The sequence below is a fragment of the Dermacentor silvarum genome, chromosome 8 (assembly GCF_013339745.2).
Source record: "Dermacentor silvarum isolate Dsil-2018 chromosome 8, BIME_Dsil_1.4, whole genome shotgun sequence".
NCBI lineage: Eukaryota > Metazoa > Arthropoda > Arachnida > Ixodida > Ixodidae > Dermacentor > Dermacentor silvarum.
In genome coordinates this window covers 90245868-90271763 of record NC_051161.1, presented here as the reverse complement: position 1 = coordinate 90271763, position 25896 = coordinate 90245868, and the positions used below count along the sequence as shown (strand labels likewise).

Genomic DNA, 25896 nt, shown 5'->3' with positions numbered 1-25896 from the left:
GCTTTTTATTTATGGATTACATAAAATAATGATAGTTCCTTCACAAAAAAACAATGAATCTGGGGTAAGAGGAAGCTTTAGCTAAGGGGCTCCTATATAAATACATGAAAAGGAGAAATCATTTTTCTCAGCAATCGCTGCACCGAATTCAGTGAGGTGATATACATAAAAGAAAGAGTTTAAAATATAGTGACTGTTGGAAGTGGACTTTTTATTTAGGCTGTCAATGTTTTACATAAAGTTTTTGGGAATTGCAAAATTTAGAGACACACAACTAGTTAAGCTTCAAACTCCGTAACTTATCAATGAAAAACAGTATTATAATTTTGCAAACTGCACCTAATAATACATCTAAAGCGACAAAATTAATATATTATACATCATGAGCAGTATATTACTAATTTTTGAATAGGACTTTTGCAAGAATGTTGTAAACATTGCAAAAAAATCCACATAAGCTGTAAATGAATACCTACAGTCAACGTCCGATTTTTCGGACTTCCTAGGGGACTGCGAAAACGTCAAAAAAATTGGGCAGTCCGAAAAAACGAATGCATGACTTTTACTGCCCCCAACGGCTCAAATCACCACAGGCACGTCCGAAATGGCTCTGAAGTCCTGGCAGTACACTTATTAGGTGTATCCGTTGGTCGTACTGTGATAGGAGACAGCGGGTGCAAGCGTGTGTAATTAAGGAATACATACTGCGTCTCGTGACAATTGCCCCTTGCCACTCTTTATATTCTTCACTGCAATACTTTGCATATGCTTCACTGCATAACACTGCTTTATTGAGGCGAAGCTTACTTTCTGGAATCGGCATTATGCAATGCATCGTGCTTTCCGAGCTTCCGAGACATCGGCGAGGATTACAAAGGCGGAGTCGGCGCTGTTGCCCACATCAGTGGATTGTTTCAATTAAATACACTGCACCGAACAGAAATAAGCTTTGTAAAAGTACTGAAAGTTGGGCGAGTTGGCAGCTATTCATCTTGAAACTGCAGCGCGCACACAAGAAACGAGGACAAGGCCTGTCTGTCACCATCGCCTTATTGTCCTCGTTTCTTGTGTGCGTGATGCAGTTTCAAGAGAAATAAGCTTGGTAGCGAACATCGAAGTACAGTAAAACCTTGATAATTCGAAGGCCGCCGGACCACGAAAATTCTTCGAATTAAGCGGACTTTCGAATTAACCGAAATGAAGAAAAAAAAAAATAAAACGAGCAAGAACTTGCCGCAAAAAGAAATCACCTTTATTTTCCATGTCTGAAACAGATTACTTGAAGCAATCACTGATGCAGGATTGCTTGGCGCGGTAGTTCGCCGCCCCAAATGCCATGTTCTCCAGCTGGCTCACAACACGTAGCATATAAATATCAGCCCTGCTGCACTCAAGAAAGTTGCGGATGATGTTCACGGAATCAATAACCGCCGCTAAAGTGGGCACGCACGTGGTCGACTCCAAAACCTCGGACTTGCTAGATATTCCGGACTTCAAAAATGGACCGCCAGGGTTCCCATTGCGCTAATGCATTTTTGCAACCAATTTTCCAGACGTATTGAGACCCTAAAGTTTGATTGTCCAGACTAAAACGCTCATTCAGAGCCACACTACCCGATCTTGGAGGCCACCATATTGGATTTTCCACTCGCTTGGCTTCCAGTGGCCCGCTCTATCGCCTCCAAGATTAGGCGGCGCATGCTATCAATCTCCAAGGCTATGCCCGCTCTTCCTTGGCTGACAAAACGCTCCAGAGGACGGCACTTTTTCTTTTTTCTTTCTTTTTGGGGTAAGCACTATCGTCACTATCATTTATTGTGGGACTTTCGTTTTTTTTTTTCTAAAATTTCGGTTGCTATTTTGAACGTGGTGTGTACACTGAGCAGGTGTCTCGGAGACGCGTGTCTCAGTGATTGGCGCCACCTCCTGTGCCTACGCGAGAGCGAAATGTTGTGAAGCTCGTTTCTTCGATCTCCAAGGCGAACTCTGTTGGCAGAGATCGCCACGCCGTGACGCTCGTGTCGACTGTACACGGAGACGACATCACTCTTGCGCTAGTCCAAGCAAGTCTGATCCCTTCCAAGCGTAGTATAAGACAGGGCATTATTAGAGGTTTTTTTTAAGCCGTACTAAAAGCTTAATAAATGTCAATTTTTTCGGCCAAACGAGTTTTTCGGACTATTTTTCAGTCCCCGTGAGTTCTGCAAATGGTCGGTAACCGCATCGAGCGCCCTAACCTAAGAGTCGCACGTTGCTGCCAGCCGGAAACTATGAATTATCCGAACAGAGCCGCGCGGGCTATGGAAATTATCCGGTAGAATTTGCATTGAAAATGACGGGACCGCTAAAATTCTCCGAATTAACTGAAATTTCGAACTAACTGAGTTCGAATTATCGAGGTTTTACTGTAGGTAGGCCTAGCGTTACCGCGGTGGTGGCTACGGCGGCTAGCGGATCTGCGTGCAATAGCGTCGGTTCGAGGAGGAGAGATAATCAAAATGGTGGCGGTGGCTATGATTAATGCCGTTTCGTACCTGCGGTCATGGCAAAAAGTCCGGAAAATCAGACGGCGAAGGTTTTTTGCATCCGAAATTTCAGACATTCTTATACACTGACTCAATGGGGTATCGTGGCGATGCCGCGAAAGCGTCCGAATTATCGGGCATGTCCGAAAAATTTGGCCGTCCGGAAAATTGGTCGTTGACAGTATACGCAATTTGTCCACTTTAGATGCTCTGGCGGATGCAGTTTACAGAACTAAGATATCTGTGTTTTGGTGCAGAGCCACGAATTAGCAAACTTCGTGCTTCTATTTTTTTCAGACCAATAGGTTTTGGACAATTTTAATTGAAAAAAAAAAAAGGTCAGGCCCTAAATCAATATTCCGCTCCGCTTCTTACTGTTACCAGAATATAACTTTCTCTGTCACATGCGAAAAATTTCATTAAAGTTGGTCCAGGGATTATCTCGGAAAAGCATTTCTGCGTTTTACGTGTGCAGTCAACTCCCGTTAATTTGACTCTGGTTAATTACATTTTTCTGTTAATTCTATCTTGACCAAAGGACCCGGCCTGCGCCCATGCATTGCTATGCGTCCAAAAATTTGTTATGCGAAAATATGCCTCCTTGCTATCAGCAAACCCGTCCCCTTGCAACTGAGGCTGGCTTTCCCGCAATGCTTAGATGTCCAGTGTCTAAGTGTGCTTTACAGGCGAAATTTCACCAGCAGCCCGAAATTATCACAACATTCAGCACAAAACCAGACTGATATTCTTAGATTAAATAGGAAGAAACGCTAAGAACCGTGTTTGCTCCCACGCAGCCAGCAATACATTCCTTTTGTTTCGAATATTCATATCCTACTCAAATATTCGAAAGCTTTCAAATACCTAGTTTTTGTATCGAATACTAAACATATTAATATAATATTTGGCAATATTCGAAATATTTAGAATATTGGCACACCCCTACTTAACTTTCATCCAATGCACACTCTATCTTCAGTGACAGTACATTCAATGAGGAAGGTGTTCACTTTTACTTTACAAAACACCACTAGGGTATAAAAGGCAGCACTTCTCAACAACAAATTCATCCAACTCTATGCACCAGTAAAATAATGGATGGATAGTCTAGGCACAGGGCATAAGGTGCTAGTGGCATCACAACAGCGCCAAAATATGTGCTGCATCTGATTAGGACTGCAGGCTAGGATATGGAATTAAATTTTTTGTATCAATTTTATAAGCACAAGAAATCATGATTGGGTAAAGCAAAAGCAAGATAGGCATATCTAATGCAACATTTCAACACAAAAACCAAATTACAGGTGAATGTACAGACAGTCAAAAATTTTCTTTTCTTTTCTTTCTTTGCTTTTGTTTTATTATTATTATTATTATTCATCGTGCACATGAATGCTTCTTCTTTCTGGGAGCGCTTCTCAGAAAGTTTCTAAGCCACTTGAACAAACAGTACCACTTGTGTACAGCAAACTGCATTTTTTTGTTCAAACAACTTCAAAGGAAGATGCATTTACTTTGGCTTTTGTTTCCTCTAAAATTCCACAACAAGGTAGAATTTTAGAGTCCATTCAAATCAATAGAACGCTTAACACTGTTGTTTGCCTTTTTCTTCCATGCTTTTATCTACCAATCGACAGTAAAGCTAGTACACATCTCTGATAGACCTCTCTTGTCCGATGAGGCATGCATCGATAGGGATTTTCTTATGAACCAATCGGGCAAAATGACAAAATGTCTTTAAAGTTGTTAGAATAAAAACTTTGGTGACTGTTCAAGATCTTGCACATGTACGCAGGTTTAGAAGAAAGGTTCCTGCCTGAATTGGCGCGGCGAAAATGGCGCCAAGGAGCGGTGACTTGTGCGTCTCGGATGCCTTGGTCAACGCCTCCCGCATTTTAGGCAGCACTTGCAGGCACTGATACAGCTTGTATATCTCCTGAAAAAGAAGACGGCAAAAAACAGGGAGTGAGGGTGATAAAAATAATACTAGGATATGTAGATTCGGAGCCAATGTAAGCAAACAGAAACCATGGATGATGACAACACTGAGCATGCTGCAAGGTAATTTGAGCAGACATAGCTATAAACTGCACAGTTGTTTCGTGGAAGCCTGAACATGATCTGCACTCTGTTGGGCATGCACTTTTGCGGTGATGACTTCTGGAGCCAGATTTTGTCAATTTGTTCTTTTTTCCATCCTTCTGCTCTTCGTTGTTGACTTTGCCACTTGGCTTTCTAATGTTGTCAAACTCAGTTCGATGTTCATACAACACAGATTAAGCAAAGAGAAAGAAAAAGTCCCATTTGGACACTTATTTTTTCATCTTGACAGTTTAAAAGTTAAGCATACAAAGAATGACAGATACTTTGAAATGCAGTAGTCAACAACAGTCCAGCGAAAGGGACCCTGAAACGATTTTGACAATTTTTATAAATGTACTGAGTCATTAGGGTTCGTCCTTCTGATAACAAAGTGACGAATTTAAGCGCTCCGCATAAAACGTGTAATTTATCATAATGTTTTAAAAATGTACATCGCTACCGATTGCAGTGACACTGCTCCCCTGAGTTTTCAGCCGCCCCTGACCAAGTGACACGAGGTGACCATGTGATGGCAGTAGGGCGTGCTATCCAAACGGCTGCCCAGAGTGCATCATCAATAATTTTTCCAACTTTATGGTGAACAAATGTTCTTAATAGTTGGAATGTTGGTTAATTTGTTTCTGTAAAAATAAGTAACAGAAAGAGAATACACAATGACAATTTATCACTACACTCAAGCACTTCCGGCACACAGCAAGTGTCGTCTACTTGTGTTACAACGTTCTCCGTATGCTGACACGAGCTGCGTGGTCAGGGTTGGTCTCGAGCTTTCTTTTTGCGAGCACCATGAATCACCCTTGATACAATGTGGGCTGCAAATCTAGCGATTGGCGACATGTCAAGCTGCAACAACGTGTCCCTCTGCAAGGCAACATGCGAGCAGAGTGGCTGCAGTGCATCGGGCTGTGGGCATCCGATCGGCACCAGCATCTGCGCGTTTGCTGCCGTCACTTCACGCCAAAGGATTACTACCACAATAGAGTTTAGCGTGTCCGGTATTCGGGTAAACGCAAGCGTGAGTGGACTGGGCTTTTTACGAGATGAGCGGAGGCACAAACGTGAATGGCCTGCACGGTGCAGCCACCTGGTGCCACTAAAGCTCAGCCAAGCACAGAGCTAATATAGCAGTAACCAAGTTTTAGGCAGGAGCCTAATCTTGAACACATTGTCTTTTTAAATGTTTTACACTTGGTTACAGCAATATTAGCTCTGTGTTTGGCTGGTTAAGTTCTGCGCCACCAGGTGCTGGACCGTGCAGGCCGATCAGGCCGCTCAGGTACGTCTACGCCAAAGCTCCTATGTCACAGCGGTAGTAGTACAGACGGGCTTTAGTTTATGCCTCAGCCCACCTGTCGAAAGGCTCAGCTCGCCTGTGGCTACCGGAATACTGGAAACGCTTGGCGCTGCAACAGAACGCTCGCAACGCACGCTGCTTGGATAGCTCTCGCTGGGGATCGACGGCCAGGAGGCTAGCGGAGAGGTTGGAGAGGCTTCACACGCTGGCTCCAAGACAACCGGAAAGAGACGACACGACATCACATCATGACACAGAGACAGTGTCTCCTCGCCCCGATCACTTGGCGAACGAGCCGAGCAGAAAAAGCATGGCTAGGGAGAAGAGTAACTTGTAGTCGTCCGTAGCTCTCTTAATACGAGACGCTTCACTTAAATTGTGGTACGAATGTTTTACTTTAGCTGTACCCTACGCTTCTACAAAATTTGTCTGAATCGTTTCAGGGACTTTTTAAGTTGAGAACGGCAGCTGCGGAGTACATATCAGCTGTACCTGCAGGGAGACCCGCTGTTTGTGGAGTCTACGTGACAGCCTCAGGAGGTCGGGGAACTGCCGCAGGAGCTGTTCATGAAGGCTTTGCCGCAGCTCCCAGTCGTCCACCAGCAAGGACACCAGGTCCAGCCGCTCCTCTGGAGCAACAAATACAGTGCGGTTTGCACACAGAATAATGAAAGAAACAGAGCTTACAGCAGAACATAAAGCAGACAGAATCATGATTGAACATAGCACATCAGTGCTAAAACAAAGGTTTAATTATAGCTTACAGCAGAACATAAAGCAGACAGAATCATGATTGAATATAGCACATCAGTGCTAAAACAAAGGTTTAATTATATCAATGCATTTTTACTCTTTAGCTATGTAAGCATAGGTTCACACAGATTGTCATGCAAATGAGCCATTTGAGCATCTGTCCCACTTTGGTTCCCCCACGCTCCAGGATTATGGAGAAGACAGGAGACAAAATAAAAGGTATAATGTTAACAAGAGAACTAATATGTTACCTCAATACAACCAATTTCTCAATATAATTAAGTATTTAACATTTTATAACTTTTTGACCATAGAACACCATGCATTCAGAAACTCAATACTATAACAAAGATGTGTTTACACACGACTTCAATACAGTCAACGTCAGATTTTTGGACTCTCTAGGGGCCGGGAAAATGTCCAAAAAAAGATGAATGCATGCCTTTTACTGCTCCCAAGGGCTCAAAACACCACAGGCACGTCCAAAACAGCTCTGAAGGCCTGCCAGTACACTTATTAGGCGTAACGATGCTTGTACTGTGACAGGTGACGGCGGGTGCACACGTGTATAATTACAGAATACATATTGTGTCCCGTCGAACACAGATGTGCGCGCACCCACCTGGGCAGGTTGACACACGTCTCCTTTTCTAGCGGCTGTGGTTGAGCATGGCAGTCTGCATGGCTGGGCGCATTTGCAGCCCGCACCATGGGTTCTCAAAGTGGGTTCCGCAGGCCCCTGCTCGGGGTTCTGTGAGCCACTGATAACTTTTCCGTGGTCCCGCGCTTGCCAAGCGGCTAAAACGGCGAACACGAGGTGCGCTCGATCCACAGAACACTCCATTGCCCATGCCCGAGTGTCAAAAAGCACATCACAGTGCGTAACGGCAACGCGCGAACTGCGCAATAAATCTGCAAGCAGCTTGTAGGCACCAGACCTCCGAAAACAGGCAGTGCGCCTCAGCTTTGGCACTTGAATCTCGGAGGCCGTAACTTGCTACCGTCCATGTGCATTTCTCCCGTTTGTAAATAGGGTAGGTGCCGATAGCGTGCGCACTGATGTAGACGTCAGAGGAATTTAAAAAATAAATGCACGAAGCAGCGCAAATGCGCGACACAAAGGAGCAAGAACGGTGCTAGCGTCCAAAAACGAAGCGGCGCAGTCCGCATCACCCTGGTCCTCAGCGGCAATTGTACGTGATATGTGACTGACAGCAATGCCGGAACGCTTCGTGCCTAATTGTGCGCTTAAAGCCTCTATTCTTGCGTTAATCGCCACGCATAACACCACGTTGACGGCTAGCCGCGTGCCTTCATAAGTGCGTAGTCGCCACCTATGATCACGTTGATAGCCACCACAGTTTCGTCCGCAGCGGTTGTGGCAAACAGTAGTTTCGTTTTGACTTGGTGCGCGCGTCGGCTGCGTGCTTTCACAACGGCGTAGTCGCCATCCGTCTCGCGTCGATAACGACCGCGGTTTCGTGCGCACTTGTTGCAGCAAACGGTAGTTTCGTTTTGGCTTGGTGCGTGCGTCGGCTGCCGGCTTTCTGAACTGCAAGCTCGTCGTCCATGATCGCGTCGATAACGGCCGCGGTTTCGTCCGCAGCGGTTGTGGCAAGCAGTAGTTTCGCTAGTGCAAAGCCGTCGAAGATGAAGAGCACCAGCTACATCGCAATGGACGGACAATTTGTTGGCGACCAACTCACTAGCGAAAAATTATTCGGGATGTGCGCTCGGTAGTGAAAAGCGTCTCAGATGAAGAGGCGCACCGCGGCCGTGCTGCGAAGAATGTCGCGAGGCCTTCGCCGCTGCTAGCTCTAATCAGTCATGAGATGACGAGAATTTCAGCTTCCACACTGCTCTTGTGCAAAATAGAAACAAAATTTGCTGATTCAATCAGTAAATAAAAGCGTGTTGACGCTAGTAACCATTCATTTATTGGTTTCTTGATACCCTCAATAATTCGGCATTCGGTTAATCAGGAAATCTTAATTCGGTTAATTCAAGGGGGGCGGGGTTCCTTGGCGTTTCATGGAGCTTAGCAGGGTTCCCTGGAACGAAAATGCTTGAGAACCTCTGCTTTAGAGATACCATATTTACTTAATTGTAATGAGTTTTTCTCACGATTTTTTGTTGCTTGAACTGGACCCTCACGTTACATTCGAAAAACTGCAAAATTGACCATTTTAAAGCAAATCTCCTAAATCCCGTGGCTTTTAGCGTTACACTGCCAACCTGTACCTTTACATCTCGATCCAATCCGTAGACTAGTTGACCGAAGTCAAAACTTGTTTTTTGTTGGAATCAACAGCATTTTCACTCTGCTTGGGACTGGTGTTATGGTTATGATGCCGCAGTACCCTGCGGCCTTTTGTGTTTCAACTCCATTTATTTGTGACGTTATGGTGACACAGCGCATTCAGTATGATGCTCACTTCGAGAGACAAGCAATTTTGATGGCTGAGACAATGGGGAAACTCCACCGTGGCTCGTCAGCTCAACGTCAATTATTTGCAGAAGGCAGGACCAACGGGAGGCCCTCTTTAGATGTGAGGCCGACCGAAGGACTCTGTGGACCTCGTAGTAGCTTGGTACCGTCCCCAAATGAAATGGTTGTGCAGCCTCTTAAGAAGTACTCGCAGTAAAATCCCGGTGATGCAATCACAGCTGGTATGAATTTCGGTGTGATACGAATTCGTAACATTCCCCAGCCAAAATACATAGCTCTTAATACGAAAAACATCAGCTGTTACGAACGCGTTGCAGCGCCCGAGCCAGCGGAGCGACTGGCACAGCGGGATCTGCGCGGGATGTATAGTTGCCAAGCAACCGGCTACGTCATGCGGTTGCGCAATCTCTCATTGGTTCCCACGTCGAGCGGACCGGACCACATCACAGCCTAGCTGATGCTTTGACCAGCGAGAAAAAAAAGAAGACGAGGACTGCTGCAGCAATGACGACCGCGGCAGCGGCTACGACGGCCAAAACGTTCCCTGCACTCGACGTACCGAGGCGCTCGGTGGCGTGCGAAAACGTTCGGGAGATCACGCACGCGCACTTTTATGCCTTCCAGAAGGCGATTGTTGACGATTTGGGCAAGAAGAAAATGCACATGGATAGTAGAACCCTGTTGATACGTTTTTCAAGGGACCGTGAAGAAAAAAACAAAAAAGGCGCAGTTTCGCCTGAAAGGCGTGGCAATGATGGCGATAGCAAATTAGTAGACAGCTGTACGAAGTAAGGATAGTAGTTTTATCAGCCGTATAAGCTTGTAAAAATTCGCTTACTAACTAAATTAACAAGCACGGTGTCACGCGCGCTAAGGTGAACACGAATCCATCTCACTTGATGACCGCGGGAGTTCGCTGAGTAAGGAAGCACGGCAGCAGCGGCTGTCTCTAGCTTCAATGTGAACTAAATGTTGAAAGCACAGTGCATACTAAGGTATCCGGCACTAGGCACACTTGTCAACATCGCAGATCGCTTTCAAGATACGGCCATGTGAAACGGCGCCGGCATGGCCGTGCCGTATCGGCAATGTGCCGGTCGCTTTTTGCAACGCACCAGTCACTTGTTGCAACGTACAAGCTGAGCTGCACCACTAAATTATGTGACCGCCACATTCAAACGCAACGCAAGATGCAGGAAAATTACAGATTGGCGACGTATCAAGGGGAACATAATAAATAGAAGTCAATGGGATTTAGGTGAGGAACGTGTCAATGTGAGAACGTATTAATGGGGTTCCACTGTATTTATTGGCATGGTTCAATACAGTAGAACCTCATTTCTAGCAATTTTTTTAACTCTTCAACAGGAGAAATACTTATTTTGCAGGCAGTAGGTTCTCTAATGGTTTTCACGTCATGTCAGCTACTTTTTTGGTGGTACTAAAGCTATTGTTTCACTTTTTTACAAATATGCTGTATTACATTTTGCAAATCGGCTGTTTATACCTGCCATATTAAAAATAACAAGAGGAATTATCGTCATCTTCATCAAACGATACCTCACTCACGTTGCTTTCTTTTATAAAGCCATGTCTTCCTTCAGCAAAAGCTTCAGCAGTTTCAAGGGTGGATGAAATGCGTGGATGACATCAGAAATTTTTTGATGTTGGATCCAAAAGCTGGACCGAAAGTTTTCTGTGAAGAACCGCAAGGTGTTAATCGTGCTAGACAACTGCAGTGCACCTAACAGTGCCACCGGACTGAACAACATTGAAGTTATTTTACTGCCGCCGAACACAATGTTGGCCCTCCAACCGATGGACCAGGGCATAATTCAGCACGTGAAGACTAAGTACCGCAGGCACGAGCTGGAACAATGTGCGTGCTCCTGTGCAGTGTTGTACACGTTCCTCAAAAACAGGAATGAAAGCTCGTTCCTTCCCAATATTGAAATAGTTCACGTTACAAGTCCTTTAATGAAAAAGGAACGCGTTCCAGTTACACTTCGAACATTGGAACGTGCCATTACATTAACGTTACATTTGATTTTTTTTAAAATTCAAATATAGTGTCGGATAATCCTGATGCGAAATAAAGTGAGAAATTTAAAACTCACATCGAACTACACATATACAAATTTCAACATTGCCGACAGCAGATTATCTGGTGATAAAAAGAATCCAAAGAAATGCTCCTAGACGAATTTGTTCAGGAGCACCGCACATACTCCAGGCATGTCTAACTGCAACTTTGGTGATTACAAGTGCAACACATATGGCACCTTCCACTTCAGTCTTCAAATGCGCAGTCAGGATGCTGCGCTTCAGTTGCGCAAATAATAAGTTACTCACATGCATCAAAATAATTCAATTTCTTGTACAAGAAACCGCATCGAAAAGAACAATACATAGGCGTTTAATGAATGCTGATTCAATATTCCAGTATGAGCAGAAGAAAAATGTCTACTATACATATTCGCAACTTAGTAAAGTCCCTTGTTTGAACTCAGCAAGAGTTGCATCTCGATGTTGGTGTCCAACAGACAACGTTCCTTCGTAAACGTAACAAGTTACCGTTACAGTTCCACTTCACCTTAATGAAACGGTGGCGTTCATCCATTCCTCCCAAAAGGAACTAGTTCCAGGAACTAGTTCCTGGAACTAGTTGGAACGCCGTTCCGTACAACACTGTGTCACGAAGTCGGCAGACAGTACGACGTGTCTTCTGAGTGCAGTTAGCATTCTTGCACACGTGCGGAAAAACAGGAAAAACACACCTGTGCACGTCACTGCTAACTGTTTTAGACGCAGTGGTTTCATTGTGCCTGAGCCCAGTGATACTACAGTGGCCGAAGTATCGCCAGAAAACAATGCCAATGACAGCCAGGATTTAGGAGGCATTCTGCCTGATGCAGTGACACTCGCCGATTACGTTGGCATTGATGCCGGCGTTGCTATAGTTGGCTCTCTTACTGATAAGGAAATTGCCAGGGACGTGCTGCGCGGTGAAGATTCTGAGGAGGAAGAGGGGCCACGGGAGGAGCAGCCCCGGCCCCCTTGCACTGTGAAGGAAGCCGTGAAAGGCCCTCGTTGTCTTGGAAGAATCTTTTTGTGACACTGCAGACAGCATGCGAGCTGCTCAGCACTTGGAAGGACTCAGAAAAATATGTCTGTGCGGATTTCTGCGCGAAAGCAGACGAGCATACGCGATTACTTTGTGCAGTAAAGGTATGTTGACGAAACTTGACCGTTTATTGCTTCTATTTTGTCCATTCGGTAATTCAGACATTCGGTAAATTCGGACATCTTTTTCAGTCCCTAGAAATTCAAATTAACGAGCTTTTACTGTATTGTTTAAATGTTTTATCACTTCCTACACAGAGAAGGAGGGAACTTATTCCCATTATCATTACTTACAAGACAACTGTATTCCTGCGGTAACAATAAATTTTACATATAGATTGTAATCCCAAATGTAGTTAGAATTCAGTGGGTTCTTTCAGAAATTCTGGGGGCCCAAACTACGTGTTTTAACTGTTCTTGAAAACTTGACCTGCAAGTCTGTCTTTTTTTTTCAGCTGGCCACACTGGTTAGGCTTTACGAGTCCTAATGAGACAAGAAATTTTTTAAGGACACTCACCAATGCGATTGAGGTCGCAGAGTGGCTGTCGCAACCACTGGCTCAACATCCGTTGGCCACCCACCGTGCGGCACCGGTTCAGCAAACGCAGGAGGCTCGGTTCAGACGCTGCCTTGCTACCTGCATTCCGGAAGAGCTGTTGGCATCCACACTGCTCTCAGGTGCCCTCAGTGATCACAGCAAAACAGAAAGACCAAAAGTTCACACTTGCCAGGCCCCGATCAGCCAAATGCTTTTACATATGACAGTCAGTTATCGAGAAGCTTTTCAACTCAAAAGCATTGGCGCCGTCATAAAATGTGTCTCCCGGTGCCGTGCTGCTTGACCCGCTGCACTTTGCATCCTGTGCACATGCATTTGTGCAGCGTGAAAACTTATGGCATTTTCAGTAGCTGGCATCTGCCACAACACGCTGTCCTGGGCACGTGCGCACCAGTTCCCTAGATTTCTCGCACTTTATATGTGCATTTGTGCAGTAAGCTTCTGTAGAGCGGGAAAGAAAAGACGATTGACCCGCAGACTGCAGAATTGATAACTGAGTACACACACACACACACTGCGTACCTTTATATTTCTTCGTTCCTGGCCTGCTGTGAGTGCCCCCTGGCATCCAAGAAGATGCAGGTGCTACACTTTCATTGCTCCTAATGTAGCTTGAAATGTAGCAAGCATTATCAACTGCAGCATTCTCTTTTTGTTTCACATGAAAACTTCTGCAGATTTTTCATTATGCAACCTTACACATATGGCACTGCATCTAAGCTTGCTTTTCAAGTCAGGTTTGCCTTTGAAGAGCAAGTTTCCAGAGTAAACTGAACTCCAGCTGATGCAGCTGCACACTTGTACCATTGATAACAAATGCAATAGCAATCAAAGCTAAAATAGTCACTTCCTGTGGTCCTTACATACGGCTGCAAGCACATATATTTTTCAAAGCAGATCCATATCTAGGTAGTTACTTTTTACTTGTGCCCAGAAATTTCGATCCAAATTTAGCCCTTTCATGCACCAATTGATTCTGTTGATCGAAAATTTACTTTCATCGCATTTCTTGCATCTTTAGAATCCTTAAAAGCATACAGCTGTAGAATAGATTAGGAATTTTAAATTCTTAAGCCTGTTTCACATGGTGCGATTTTGTCTGCGAATTCGCACATGCGAATTCGCAGCTGCGGAAAATAGGCCGCCGGACCCTTCATGCGTGCGTTTTTTCGATGTTCGGCGTGCTGAACTTCTCTGCGAAAAACGCAGATGCGGTGGTAGCCACTGTAGCGGTGGAAACAGACGACCAATAGGAGGCGGCTCGCTCATACGTCATCGCCAGTCAGAATGCTTAACGAGTATGCGAAAAACGCAGCTGCCGTATATCCATGTGAAACGGGATTGCGAATTTCGCATCTGCGGAAATCGCAGCTGCGAAAAACGCACTGCAAAATCGCACCATGTGAAACAGGCTTTAGTGAATTTTGTCAAGTTTACAGAATGTGGACGCCAGGCGAAAACTCACACAGGAACACCAAATATGATAAGATCATCTGTTTCATGTCCAGCAGGCTTGAAAAGCACAAATCTGACCACTCGAAAATTATGCCCCTGGTGAAAAAAAGATAGTGAAAAAAGTTGTCGCAGTTTCACCTAAAAGGCGAAGCATCAATTGCGATAGCAAATTTGTAGAGAGCTATACAGAGTAATGATATTAGCTTTATCAGCTGTATAAACTTGGACATGCAGCAGCACCGGCAACACGCAGAAGTGTTGTTGACTGTTGCCGGAGCCTCTGATATAAATAGGCACTCGGTGCCGCAGCTAAACGTCGCTTCCCTTCCCTCCCCCCCTCCCCCACAGCCTCTCGCGCGTCGGAAGAAGGCGCGTTTGCTCTACATATATGGTGATTGTAAAGGAGGAAAGAGACACCTACTTCTGCAGCCCTTAAGGGAGCACGGCGCAGAACGCGCGTTTGTTCTCCGCCGTGCGTTCACTCCCCGTGAAAGCGCGCGCCCCTCGCGCCCTTTCACTCGCACATACAGCGTTCGGCGCGCGGCGACAATTTAATCTCCGTTGACGTCATATGGAACCTCACGGCGATGGCGATGACGACGGCAGAAATCTGCTTTTGAGTGTCCATATAATTGCTATCACAATAAAACAATGACATACCAACACCGAGCAAACACACCAAACCGTCCACCTTCACACTCATTTTACAAAAATATCTTGCACTTTTTGCAGCACTATTAGAATTAGAATTGTCTGAAGATATAAGCAATAGCATTTCAAATATCATTACTTTAATCAATGCTTTTGCTGTTGATGCACTATATCTTGGTGTACACAATTGCGTACACAGCACCTTATAGGGTTAGGAAGAACAGTACGGCCCTTACGCAAAAACAAATGCTACATTTCATTCACTTCAGACTCTGAAGCGTGCTATAAGCATGGTGCCGACACTGCACTCCACTGTCTTTCGCACACCTTGATCCCACAAGCATGCAGTCCAGTGTGTGGATGGCAACCTCTCTTTGTGGCAGCCTCTCTCAAACTCTTTATTTTTATTCCTAAACTAACAGGTAACTTAGGAAATTAAACTCTTTAAACTCTGGCAGAAGGCACAAATCATGCAGTGAACCAAGAATTTCTCTTTGATCTGTCATTTACTTCACCTGCCTAAGATGAAATCACCACTGCTGTTTTGTGCCCTATTAAGCCTCATAACGTAGCCCATTGGTTGTCGCACACACAATTAAATTTGCTTTTAGCAGCATTAAAGTGCCCATCATACTATACATTGTCTGTATTATATCTACGTAGTTACAATAAATCACTCATATATATACAGACCATTCACACTTAATGCGCACAAGGTCTTTTTCAGAATTACTTAATAATCTCACATGGCAACAGCATGTCTGGTACAAAAGGACACTGAATCAGTTTGGAATGATTAGGTACTATTTTAAAACTCTATTTTCACTAGTTTCACAATAAGGCATTGTCATGGTGATTGATAACTGCCAGAGAAAATGAAGGCCAAAGTTAAATTTTTTAAATTTCACACTGAAGCTTCCACACCACTACGTCAGCGTGATATCACAGACTTCAAGGTATTTTCTTGTATGCAGGCCCATTGGGGGCACAGTAAATGTTCTAAACATTGTAAGTTCAGTCTATGGCTCCTTTAGAATACTGCGTAGTCAATCTTCGATGGGCTGACACCATTTGCCTGATGCTGTCACTCTTTAGTAAGCATGTTAAAAAAATGTCGCAGTTTCACCCGAAAGGCGAAGCATGAATTGCGATAGCAAATTAGTAGAGAGCTACACGGAGTAAGGATAGTAGTTTTATCAGCTGTATAAAATTAGACATGCAGCAGCACCAGCAATGCACCGAACTGTTGTCGACGCCGTCGGCGTTTTACCCGCGTTCGCACCGAACGCGCACGGCGCTGGTGACTGTTGTCTGTGCCTCTGGGGGCGGCTCGGAAGTTTTCGACGAGATCAGAACGGGACACTCGTCAAGCAGCGTCCGAAGTCTTTACCACCTCCTCGCCTCACCACATCTTTATATAAAAACACATTTGGTGCCGCAGCTAAACGTCGCCTACCCTCCCTCCCTCCATTACCGCAACTTTCGTTCTCTTTCAATGAAATTACAGCTAATTTAGGGACGGGCGAATAGTGGATTTGAGGTTCGAAGCGAATGGTGATTTGGTCAAATAATTTCGAATCGAATAGTTCGAACAGTATATCACATACTACAGTAAAACCTAGTTAATTCGAATTTCACGGGATTGAAAAAAAAAATGTCCGAATTATCAGGGTATGCAGAAAACAATAAGCAAATGCTTACTACGTCAGCACGATTTTATTAGTATAACGGACGAGCAAATCCTTTCGCTATGTAGCACAAAAGCAGTGCGGATGCTGCAATTCTCGTCATCTCGTGACTGATTGGCTCTCGCAGCGGCGATCGAGGCCTCACGACTTCCTTCGCAGCACGGCCGCGGCGCGCGCCATCATTTCCAACACTACCGCGCGCACATCCCGATAATTTTTTCGCCAGTAAGCTCAACGCCAACGGATCACACGTCCATCGTGATGTAGCCGGTGCGCTTCATCCTCGACAGCTTTGCCCCGAGTCAAACCGAAACAACTGCTTGTTGCAACCACGGCCGCTATCGACACGATTATGAACGGCGACTTTGCGGTGCTTAAGGGTATGGCCACGATAGCGGCAAAAACGCCCGCGTCATGCCGCGAGCGGCAACACATCATGGGCCATATTCTGAAACGTTCGCCTAGGCGAAATTTCTTTTTTCGCTTTCAGGCATTCGCTGATTGGCTGTTTTAGCAAAATTGGATGAGCTGATTGGGTGGTTGAGCCCAACGTCATTCAATTTTGTTCAACCAGCCAATCAGCGCGCACGCTGATTTCGCCTAGGCGAACGTTTCAGAATACGGCCCCATGACGCGCGCGGCAAAAGCGGCAGGAATCGGGGGTTTTACTTTACGGCTTGCCGAGGGTGCCGAGAGCGACGAGGATGACGTCACGGAGCCAATGGCAACCGGACCTCTGCCGCTCCGCGCCGGGTTATCAATTGACGATTATCGTCTCTCGCGGTTCTATAGAGGGATTTCTTGACGCTGTCCGATCGCACCCTTTTCGCTCACGGTGATTCCGCGTTCCGAGAGCGCGCGAGATCATATCGCGCTGCCGCGCGGCGAGACGCGACTACCACGGTGGACTTCGCGGCAAGGCGCTGACGCGCGGCAACTTGCCGCTAGTGTGGCCGTACCCGGCCGACGCACGCACCGAGTCAGAACGAAACTACCGTTCACAGCAACAACTTCAGACGAAATCGCGGTCGCTATCTATGCGATCATGGATGGCCACTACGCAGCTCTTTAGGCACGCGGCCGACGGGCGTATTGAGTCAAAACGAAACTAAACGAAACCGCTGCGAAAGAAACCGCGGCAGCTATCGATAAATTTCACACTGACGCTTCCACACCACTACGTCAGCGTGATATCACAGACTTCAAGGTATTTTCTTGTATGCAGGCCCATTGGGGGCACAGTAAATGTTCTAAACATTGTAAGTTCAGTCTATGGCTCCTTTAGAATACTGCGTAGTCAATCTTCATCGATAAGCAATTATTTAAACTCGAGCTAATGCTGTCAAAATTCACTATGTCACGTCTAGCTGGTGCGGAAACTTCAAGGTGACAGTGCCACCCACCTTTTGTTTTTGCATCTTTCTGCTTATCACGGCTTGTCTCAATGTAAGAGTGGCTTTTGTAAAGAGCAATTTACCAATACAGTGAAATCCGTAAAATTCGAAATCTCTCAATCTGAATTGACGAATAATTCAAACTACTTTGTTGGTCCCTCCAGAGTCCTATGTATTTGAAAAGAGAGAAACTCCCGTGAATTCGAACTCTAAAACTGTGCAACGGTTATTACGACAAAATTTCTCACTTGCATGGACCACTTTTTGGACAAACCTAAGCCAAAGTTGAAGGTTCGATGCATCACTAGCTACCGTAATGTCGCATGCCGCAAAAGTGATGAGGAAAGACGCGCTGCGCGGGAAGTTGAAAATGAGCTGGAGCAAGCAGAGCAGAGCGGCGCTCGCCCTCCTTTCCCATCTGGCTTTCCCATCACACAACACATTTACAGTTGTCGACCGAATTTCAGGCATGGACATTGCCACAATAACATCCGAACAATCGGGCAGTTAAAAACAAAATGAATTGTGAAGGTAAAATCGATGTTGTTGAGTGCCAGCCCAGCGGAGATTCGTTTACAGATGTTTGCTCAGTGTTGTGCTCCATTAAAATAAAATTCATTTAAAATTTCGTGAGCAGAAAGGAGCCCTTAGCGCATGCTTGATCACGTTACCTCACACTCATCTACGACCCCCCCCCCCCCCCTAGCATGCACTTGATCACATTACCGGGCGTACTCTTGTAGAGACAGCCATTTCTACAAGCACTCTGCAATGTGGCGTTACGGTGCTGTGTTTATCTAACGTTTACAAGTGAAACATTCAGGGCATGGCCGTACAATCCTCAGTACACTTGTCTAGAGTACAGCTGCTGAGTTCATTTGTACAAGAAACCAGGGACCATGAATCAACACAATTTATTTCTGAAAGGGCAGTGAGGCATCACTTTGGTTTATTACGGTGTATTTCCCAAAAGACACAGCATGAAAAGGGACGAGAACACATAATTGTACACATGTGTAGTGAAAGGAAGCCCAGCAACCCAATATGATGCCTCACCAGCAAGACACTTGTTGAATGTGATTTGACGGAATAGTGCCTTACTGCCAGGCCATTGCTATGGCCCCACTGTTCTCTCTGTACGGCTAAGACAGCCAGTGCAGTGAGTGACAGGCCAGACTTGATGACTGGTGAGGCTAGCTTGCCACAGGATAGAGTTGTTAATAAACGGAAGCAGTTGAAGCCGATTAGGAACTGAAAAGCACAAGCAGCAGTGGCTAGCTGCAAACCAGCTGCCTGACCGTAGACACTGCAAACGCGCTTCAGTGCGTGCCACTCCTACACTCCAGGCAAGTGTGCCGGAGTCTGTACAACCATCGCCACAGCAACAACAAAAAAGGCTCACCTTCTCCATCTGCTGGCAGCACAGCCAGAGCTCGAATGGCTGCGTTGTTGAGGCGCACAAACTGACCAAATTCAAATGTGCAAAGCCGAAGACAGCCAAGGTGCTCGGCACATGACGTCAGCTGCATACAAACAAGCACAGAGCACAATGTTTGCTGTGAACCACCATAAAGTCACCAAATGCGCCAAGCATTTAAGGAAACCCTTCACATTTAAAATGCCAGCGTTTGAGGTTTAAACCTTGGCACCTTCACATTTCTAATGATGTGTAACCTTGATGAAAATGATAAGAAGATTATGCGTCGGTGAAGCAGGCAAAAAGACTGAAGTGCAGTATAGCCAAACACATTTTCCAAGAGGTGCTAGAAAAGCATAGAAGGAGGTGCACATGTGAAAAGGTGAGGAGACCAGATTGGGGCACAGACAGAAGAATGTGAAATCATAAAAATCGTTGGACATTATAAGAATTACAATCACACCTCATTTTCAGCATTCCAAATGGATTGTAAGCAGAACAGGAAGGCCACAAAAAGTGCACATGACTTTCTAAAGGGGCCCTGTAACAATTTGGTTAGGGGTGTGCAAATATGGAATATCGCCGAATAGAATCAAATACTGAAAGTTGAAATGGTTCGATGAATCGAATATCCACTATTCTGATGCGGTAGCGGACTTTGCCACTGAAAACGCTCCCCGACGTCGGCCCGATGCAGTGATCGCACGTTGAGGACAAACACATCGAAAGGCAATGTACACACTTGAATCAATGGGAAACGAACACATGTGGTTGATGCGGCATGGCACTGCATCCAGTTACTCTGTAGAGTTCAGCTTTGCCGACCTTTACTACCGGCCTGCATCCCCACTTTGGAGTGTGAAAATTTGGAAAAGAAAGTTTCAGAAAGTGTCATGCACATACCCCTGTGCTGATTAATTTCCGCCGGCTGCTACTAGACGGCGCTAGTCCTGTCGATAATGGCATCATCATCATCATCACCATATCCCACACTCAGCAGCGAACCGCAACTTTAGTTGCTGATTCCAGCTAAGCGGCACTGGTTTTGCCTAGGTGGTAGGTGCAGTGGACACCGCAAGTTGATGCGCGATGTTTGCCCTTAAAATATTTGTACCAGTACACCACATTGGCAATCTGGCATGAGATCACATGCACGGGCTTGACTGAAGGCCATGTGCGTGAAGGCAGCAACTATCACGAATGCCTACCAAGTTACCAGAAATGCCTACCAAGTTCGTGTGTGTGCTTACTGGGAATGTGGGAATAAAGCTAACAAAGCTCCAAAGTGATTTTGTGTGGAGTCAAGGTCGTGTGCGCAGCACCTGCACTTCACGAAAACCTGCAATGCACATCAGGCTGCAAAATGCGCTGCAGCCTCGGCCACCACAAAATTTTATGTAAATTTTATTTTAATGGAGCATAGCACTGAGCAAAAGTTTGCAAACAAGTTTTCCACCGTGCTGGCGCTCAGCAAGATCGATTTTACCTTCCCAATTCATTTTGTTTTTAACTGCCCGATTATTCGGACATTTTCGCGACAATGTCCGTGCCTGAAATTCGGTTGGAAGCTGTAAATGTGTTGCGTTATTCGGCACAGAAATCTGAGCACAGTTCCGAGGCTTTGGTGACCAGCTATAAGCCTGCCTCGTGTAAAAAATCAGAAAAAAAAAAGTGCAGACTTTACACAAGTAAATACAATATATCTTAAAAGGGCCTTGAAACATTTTTTTAACTAATTATAATATGGCCTCACTATTAAAGGATGCCATCTCACAAATCTCATGCCGCAAAATTTTTTCAAAGCTTTCAACTATGAGTGGAGTTATCGCACTGATACCCGTCTTTCCCTCTCTTTTCAGCTCCGCTAGTGCGCGGGAAGCTACACTCGTTACACAGCCGAGAAGCCAAGAGGGCAAGTTGAACGTCCCAATGGCAGAAGGGTTTGTCATGGCACCCCGTCGCGACCGTAGGTAGACTACGCTATGCAGCATGCCACTGCCATCTCGGAGGCCATGCACAGCAGACGCAACTGGCGTGTGTAGACCGGCAGTGCAATGATGAAATAATTTTTCAGTTTTTTTGGGATAGCAGACATATATAGTCAACGTCCGATTTTTCGGACTCTCTAGGGGTCGCGAAAACATCCGAAAAAATGAATGCGTGCCCTTTACTGCCCCCAAGTGCTCAAATCGCCACAGACACGTCCAAAATAGCTCTGAAAGCCTACCAGTACACTTATTAGGCGTATCGGTGCTCGCACAGTGATAAGAGACGGCGGGTGCATGCGTGTATAATTAAGGCATACATACCGTGTCCCGTGACAATTTCCCCTCCCAACTCTTCGTATGCTTCACCGCAACACTTCGCGTAAGCCTCACCGCGTAACACCAGTATACTGAGGCGATACTGACTTTCAGGAACCGGCATTATGCAACACGCCCTGCTTTTCGAGCTTCGAATCCATTGGCGAGGATTACAAACATGAAGTGTTAGCCTTTGCTAACAGTGGCGAATTGTCTTAATGAAAAAAGTTGCAGTTTCACCCGAAAGGCGAAGTATCGATTGCAATAGTAAATTAGCTGAGAGCCATACGAAGTAAAGATAGAACTTTTATCGGCCATATTAACTTGTGAACATTCGCTTGCTAACTAAATAAACAAGCAGGGTGTCAGCGTGCAGCAAACATGAACACATCACACTCGATGACCCTGAACACTCGGAAAACGCTAGCGTGAAGAAACACGGCAGCAGCAGTGAGTGAAGTGACTTTCGTGTTGTGTATCGCTTCAGTGCAAACTGAGCGCCGAGAATACACAGCACACACAAAGCTACGAGCCACCGCTGCACCTAGACTCTGCCCACAACGCAGATCGCTCTCAAGACACAGTCGCGCGACCACGTGCAGTTGCCACATAAGCAGTAGCAGCCGGAGTAGAATGCCCTCCTCCCCCCTCGATGCCTCGCAACGTAGGGTGCTTCGCACGTGATGGAAGAAGGCGCGCTTCCTGCCCGTTTTCCTCCCCTTCACGCGGGCGAGACTGAGCCACGATCATCAGCTGCCCTCACACACTTTCACTATCATGGAAGCGATAGCAAGCGATTTTTCGATGTTCTTGACATGAGATCGTAAATTCCATGATGCATGCAGCATAGTAATATTTGGCTCACATCTTCACAGCAGCATCTACGACACATCGGCAACGTTTTCTTACTAAGTTCAAAACGTGTTTCAGGGCCCCTTTAACTGATGATAAGATCTCCATGGAAGCCTGATCAAAAATAACAGTTCATGTAGTTCCAGTGCGACAAACCCACATGTGCATGGCACTGTTTCCGCCTACATTGCGAGGATGCCACTTCTCATGAAAAGGGCTGATTTGAAGTGCTCTACACAAACCCTAGATAGAAGAACTAGTTTGAAGATGGTGGCCTGTACTGGAATCATGGAAGAACAATGGAAGGGGATGCTTCGATCTGGTACCAAGGTTTCAACAAAAGGAGTAGTTGTTTACATCAAAAGCGACAGCAGTCATCCTTCATATCTTGGAAACAGGCTCCTCTTCCTGATGGTAGGGTGTCGAAGGATAGGGTAAGGGTAAGTGTTCAGAGGAAACGTAGGTAGTTCCAGAGAACACAGCATGTTGGAAATGCTTCTTGCTGTTGAGGTGGTTAGTCTGGTGTGTGATTCTGCCAAGCTGGAGTTGCCCTATCAGCTCCTTTGAAATTGTCAAGAGGAACAGTGGCTGGCACACAACCACAACAGAAAAGCAGTGGGGCCATATTATTGTTCTGCACGTAAAATGCCTAAGTAACAAACTACAGGGGAATCTCGATACGATTCTGCATATGTTTTTCGGGATATGTTTTGGTTTTCCCGATAATACGATTTGGTTGGATAATACGTTGTATAATACAATTTTTGGTTGATACGCAGCGCTTTATTTTCCGGTTCCTGTGATTATCGTATCAATGAGATTCCACTGTAACAGCTTTTTTGAAGTAACTCAGTTTCCTGGACTTAGCTTGTCCAACTGTGAAAGTTGATTGTTTAACTGTTGGTGTGACCAAGTGGTAGTGCTGGTAAAAGGTGAGAAGAAAGCAGCCCTCTTGGGAGATCAGCCAGCAATCAATGATATACAAATGTAATACAACTAAGAAATTTAGACACTTACATTGAGAAATTTGATGACCGCTGCCAGAGCATCCATGGCCACCTTCTGATCCAATTCAACTACAAGGCAAGGCATGTTTTAGTATACCGAATGATCCAGGCCATAATATGCAATCATGCTGTGAAACTTGAGCAAAAGCGAAGTATTGGTAAGCAGAAAATCATTTTTTTAAATGAAACAACAGTCACTGTAAGAACACCCTGAATATAGGTCCTCCTATGGAAACATTGGCCAGCCTTTCTGAGGCCCCTTATCCCTGTTAATAACCTTTATACCCCAGTGTCCTAATCCACCTGTCAGCCCCCTTCTTGATTTTGCCTTTTGTCGAGGGTGATTTGCACTGTGGAAGAACTGTACAGCCTGCTAAGTTACAATTTCCTCTACAACTTGGTAATATCTTGACCTAAAGCAAAGTTTGTAAGCCTTTTAGAAGTGCAATCTTTTAAAACATCCAGCAGATCCAACAAGTTGAAATCTATAAACAGCAAAGCTTTGTGTGAGTGCATAGAGTAAAAAGACGAGTACACGCATGCACACGCGCGCACACGCTCACACACACACACACACACACACACAAGCGCCGCTACACACAAACTATAACGAGCCTTTTGTTAAGTGGAGTGACTACGAGCGAGTACGACGGACGCCTCGACTGCGTCACGTTTTTAGAGACCATTGCGCATACGTACGTAGCGCAATTCCAATCCATTCTATCTACAAGAAGCATTTCCTTCCTCATTACCATGCAGCCGCGGATGCGCAAAGGCTATCTTTATGGTTCTTTAAGCCGCTGCCGCTGATGCGAACGCCATCTGGTGGTACTGCAAGGAACCCAGCGGCATGCATGCTTCACTGTGATTGGTTGACCTATTCGGCGACAGAACAGCCATGCAGCTCCCACAGTCATGAAACCTGGTGAGGTTCGCAAAGAAAAGCTTTGCTTTTAAAATCTAGATTGACTCAGTGGGGTTCCCTTCAGTGTCCCTCTAAGGTGGTAGTCCAATTCAAAAGTCGATTTTTTTCCACAAAATTGTTTTCTTGTTGTTGTTCTTTTTTTACATTTTATGTATGCCTAAATATTCAGCAACAGTTGCAAAAAGATTAACTTCCTATCATTGTTAGTTTGGGAGTTAGTGAGTTTTCCAGCGCATACCCAGGTATTGCGAAACCAAAAATCAGTGATATATTTCTTTTGTATAAATGTTATTCAAAATACTTTTTTCTTTTTATGTTGTCATTGAGCAGCCACACGAACAGAAGGAGGCTATAGTGCATCTAATGGGTGCTCCAGCTATGAAGCGTGCCTTTTAGGCCTCTGTGTAGTCTTTGACATCTTTCACATGGTTTGAAGATTTAAGTTTTTTTGAAAACAACATTTTGCTCCAACTCATGTTACGCAAACTTTGATAACTTTTTTTTTTTAATGAATGTTTTGATATGACATTTTGCACGCTCATTCTTCTCACAGAGATGTGTGCAACAAACCAGAACAAAAGAAATTCATGCAAATATTTTTGCATTTACAGCTCATTTTGCAAATAAATGTGGTCCTTTGCTTAGTTTTTCAAAACGTTACTTTCTTAATATTTATCACATTGCATTTATTCTAGTTACCCATCATAGGTCCCATACTTAGTTAGCTACATAAATGCCAAAGCTTTACTCAATTCAGCAGTGCATCAGTTACTTATCTCTGCTGGCGCTACTAGCACTTTTACCACATTTTATGCCAAAAATTTCCGGCCACAAAATAAAATGATCCATTTTCGGCACTTTAAATAGTTGAATAAACTAAATAAGACATGCTTATTCAGGAAAAAAGTTGTTTAATTCCTGGCTTCCAATAAAAAAAAATGTTTTTTTTTTTTTTTTGTGTGTGTGTGTGGGTCTACCACCTTAAAGGGGCCCTGAACCAACCCTCGGGCTTGGTGAAAAAAACATAATCCACAGGTAGCATATGCTGCTGTGAACATCTCAGCCAAGTTTTACTGTCGTATGCGGTGCATGGAGCTCGCAAGCAGAGCGCAAGGTCACCTTTCTCTCAAACGCTCTCGTTTCAACAGACGCCATGATCCTCAACTCTTTTCTGGGTGCTTTATTTCATAATAAAGCACATTCCCATACGCGGCTGCTATTGGTCGCTGCAGTCAGCTACGCCGCGGCCGCCGCGGGATGCCGCCACGAGTCCACTGGCTAAGCACACTGCGGCTCGCTGAGGACTACCGCGTTCGCGTCGTAGGCACCAAAATCAGAAGTCCAAAATGAAATTTGAACTGCGTGCCATGGTGACGTTTCGGAGGCAGAGCGATGTG

General features: G+C 45.2%; 1 protein-coding gene across 1 annotated transcript in view; it reads right to left on the bottom strand.

Moving 5' to 3' along the window:
• Window positions 1–25896, bottom strand: part of LOC119461563 (DNA mismatch repair protein Msh2-like) — a 75586-nt gene that overhangs the window by 29001 nt on the left and 20689 nt on the right. The window contains exons 10-14 of the mRNA XM_037722907.1: window positions 23585–23643; window positions 19398–19518; window positions 12766–12885; window positions 6415–6551; window positions 4342–4461 (exon numbers count right to left, since the gene is read on the bottom strand). Coding sequence (XP_037578835.1) covers window positions 4342–4461; window positions 6415–6551; window positions 12766–12885; window positions 19398–19518; window positions 23585–23643 — 557 coding nt within the window. The remainder of the gene's footprint in view (window positions 1–4341; window positions 4462–6414; window positions 6552–12765; window positions 12886–19397; window positions 19519–23584; window positions 23644–25896) is intronic.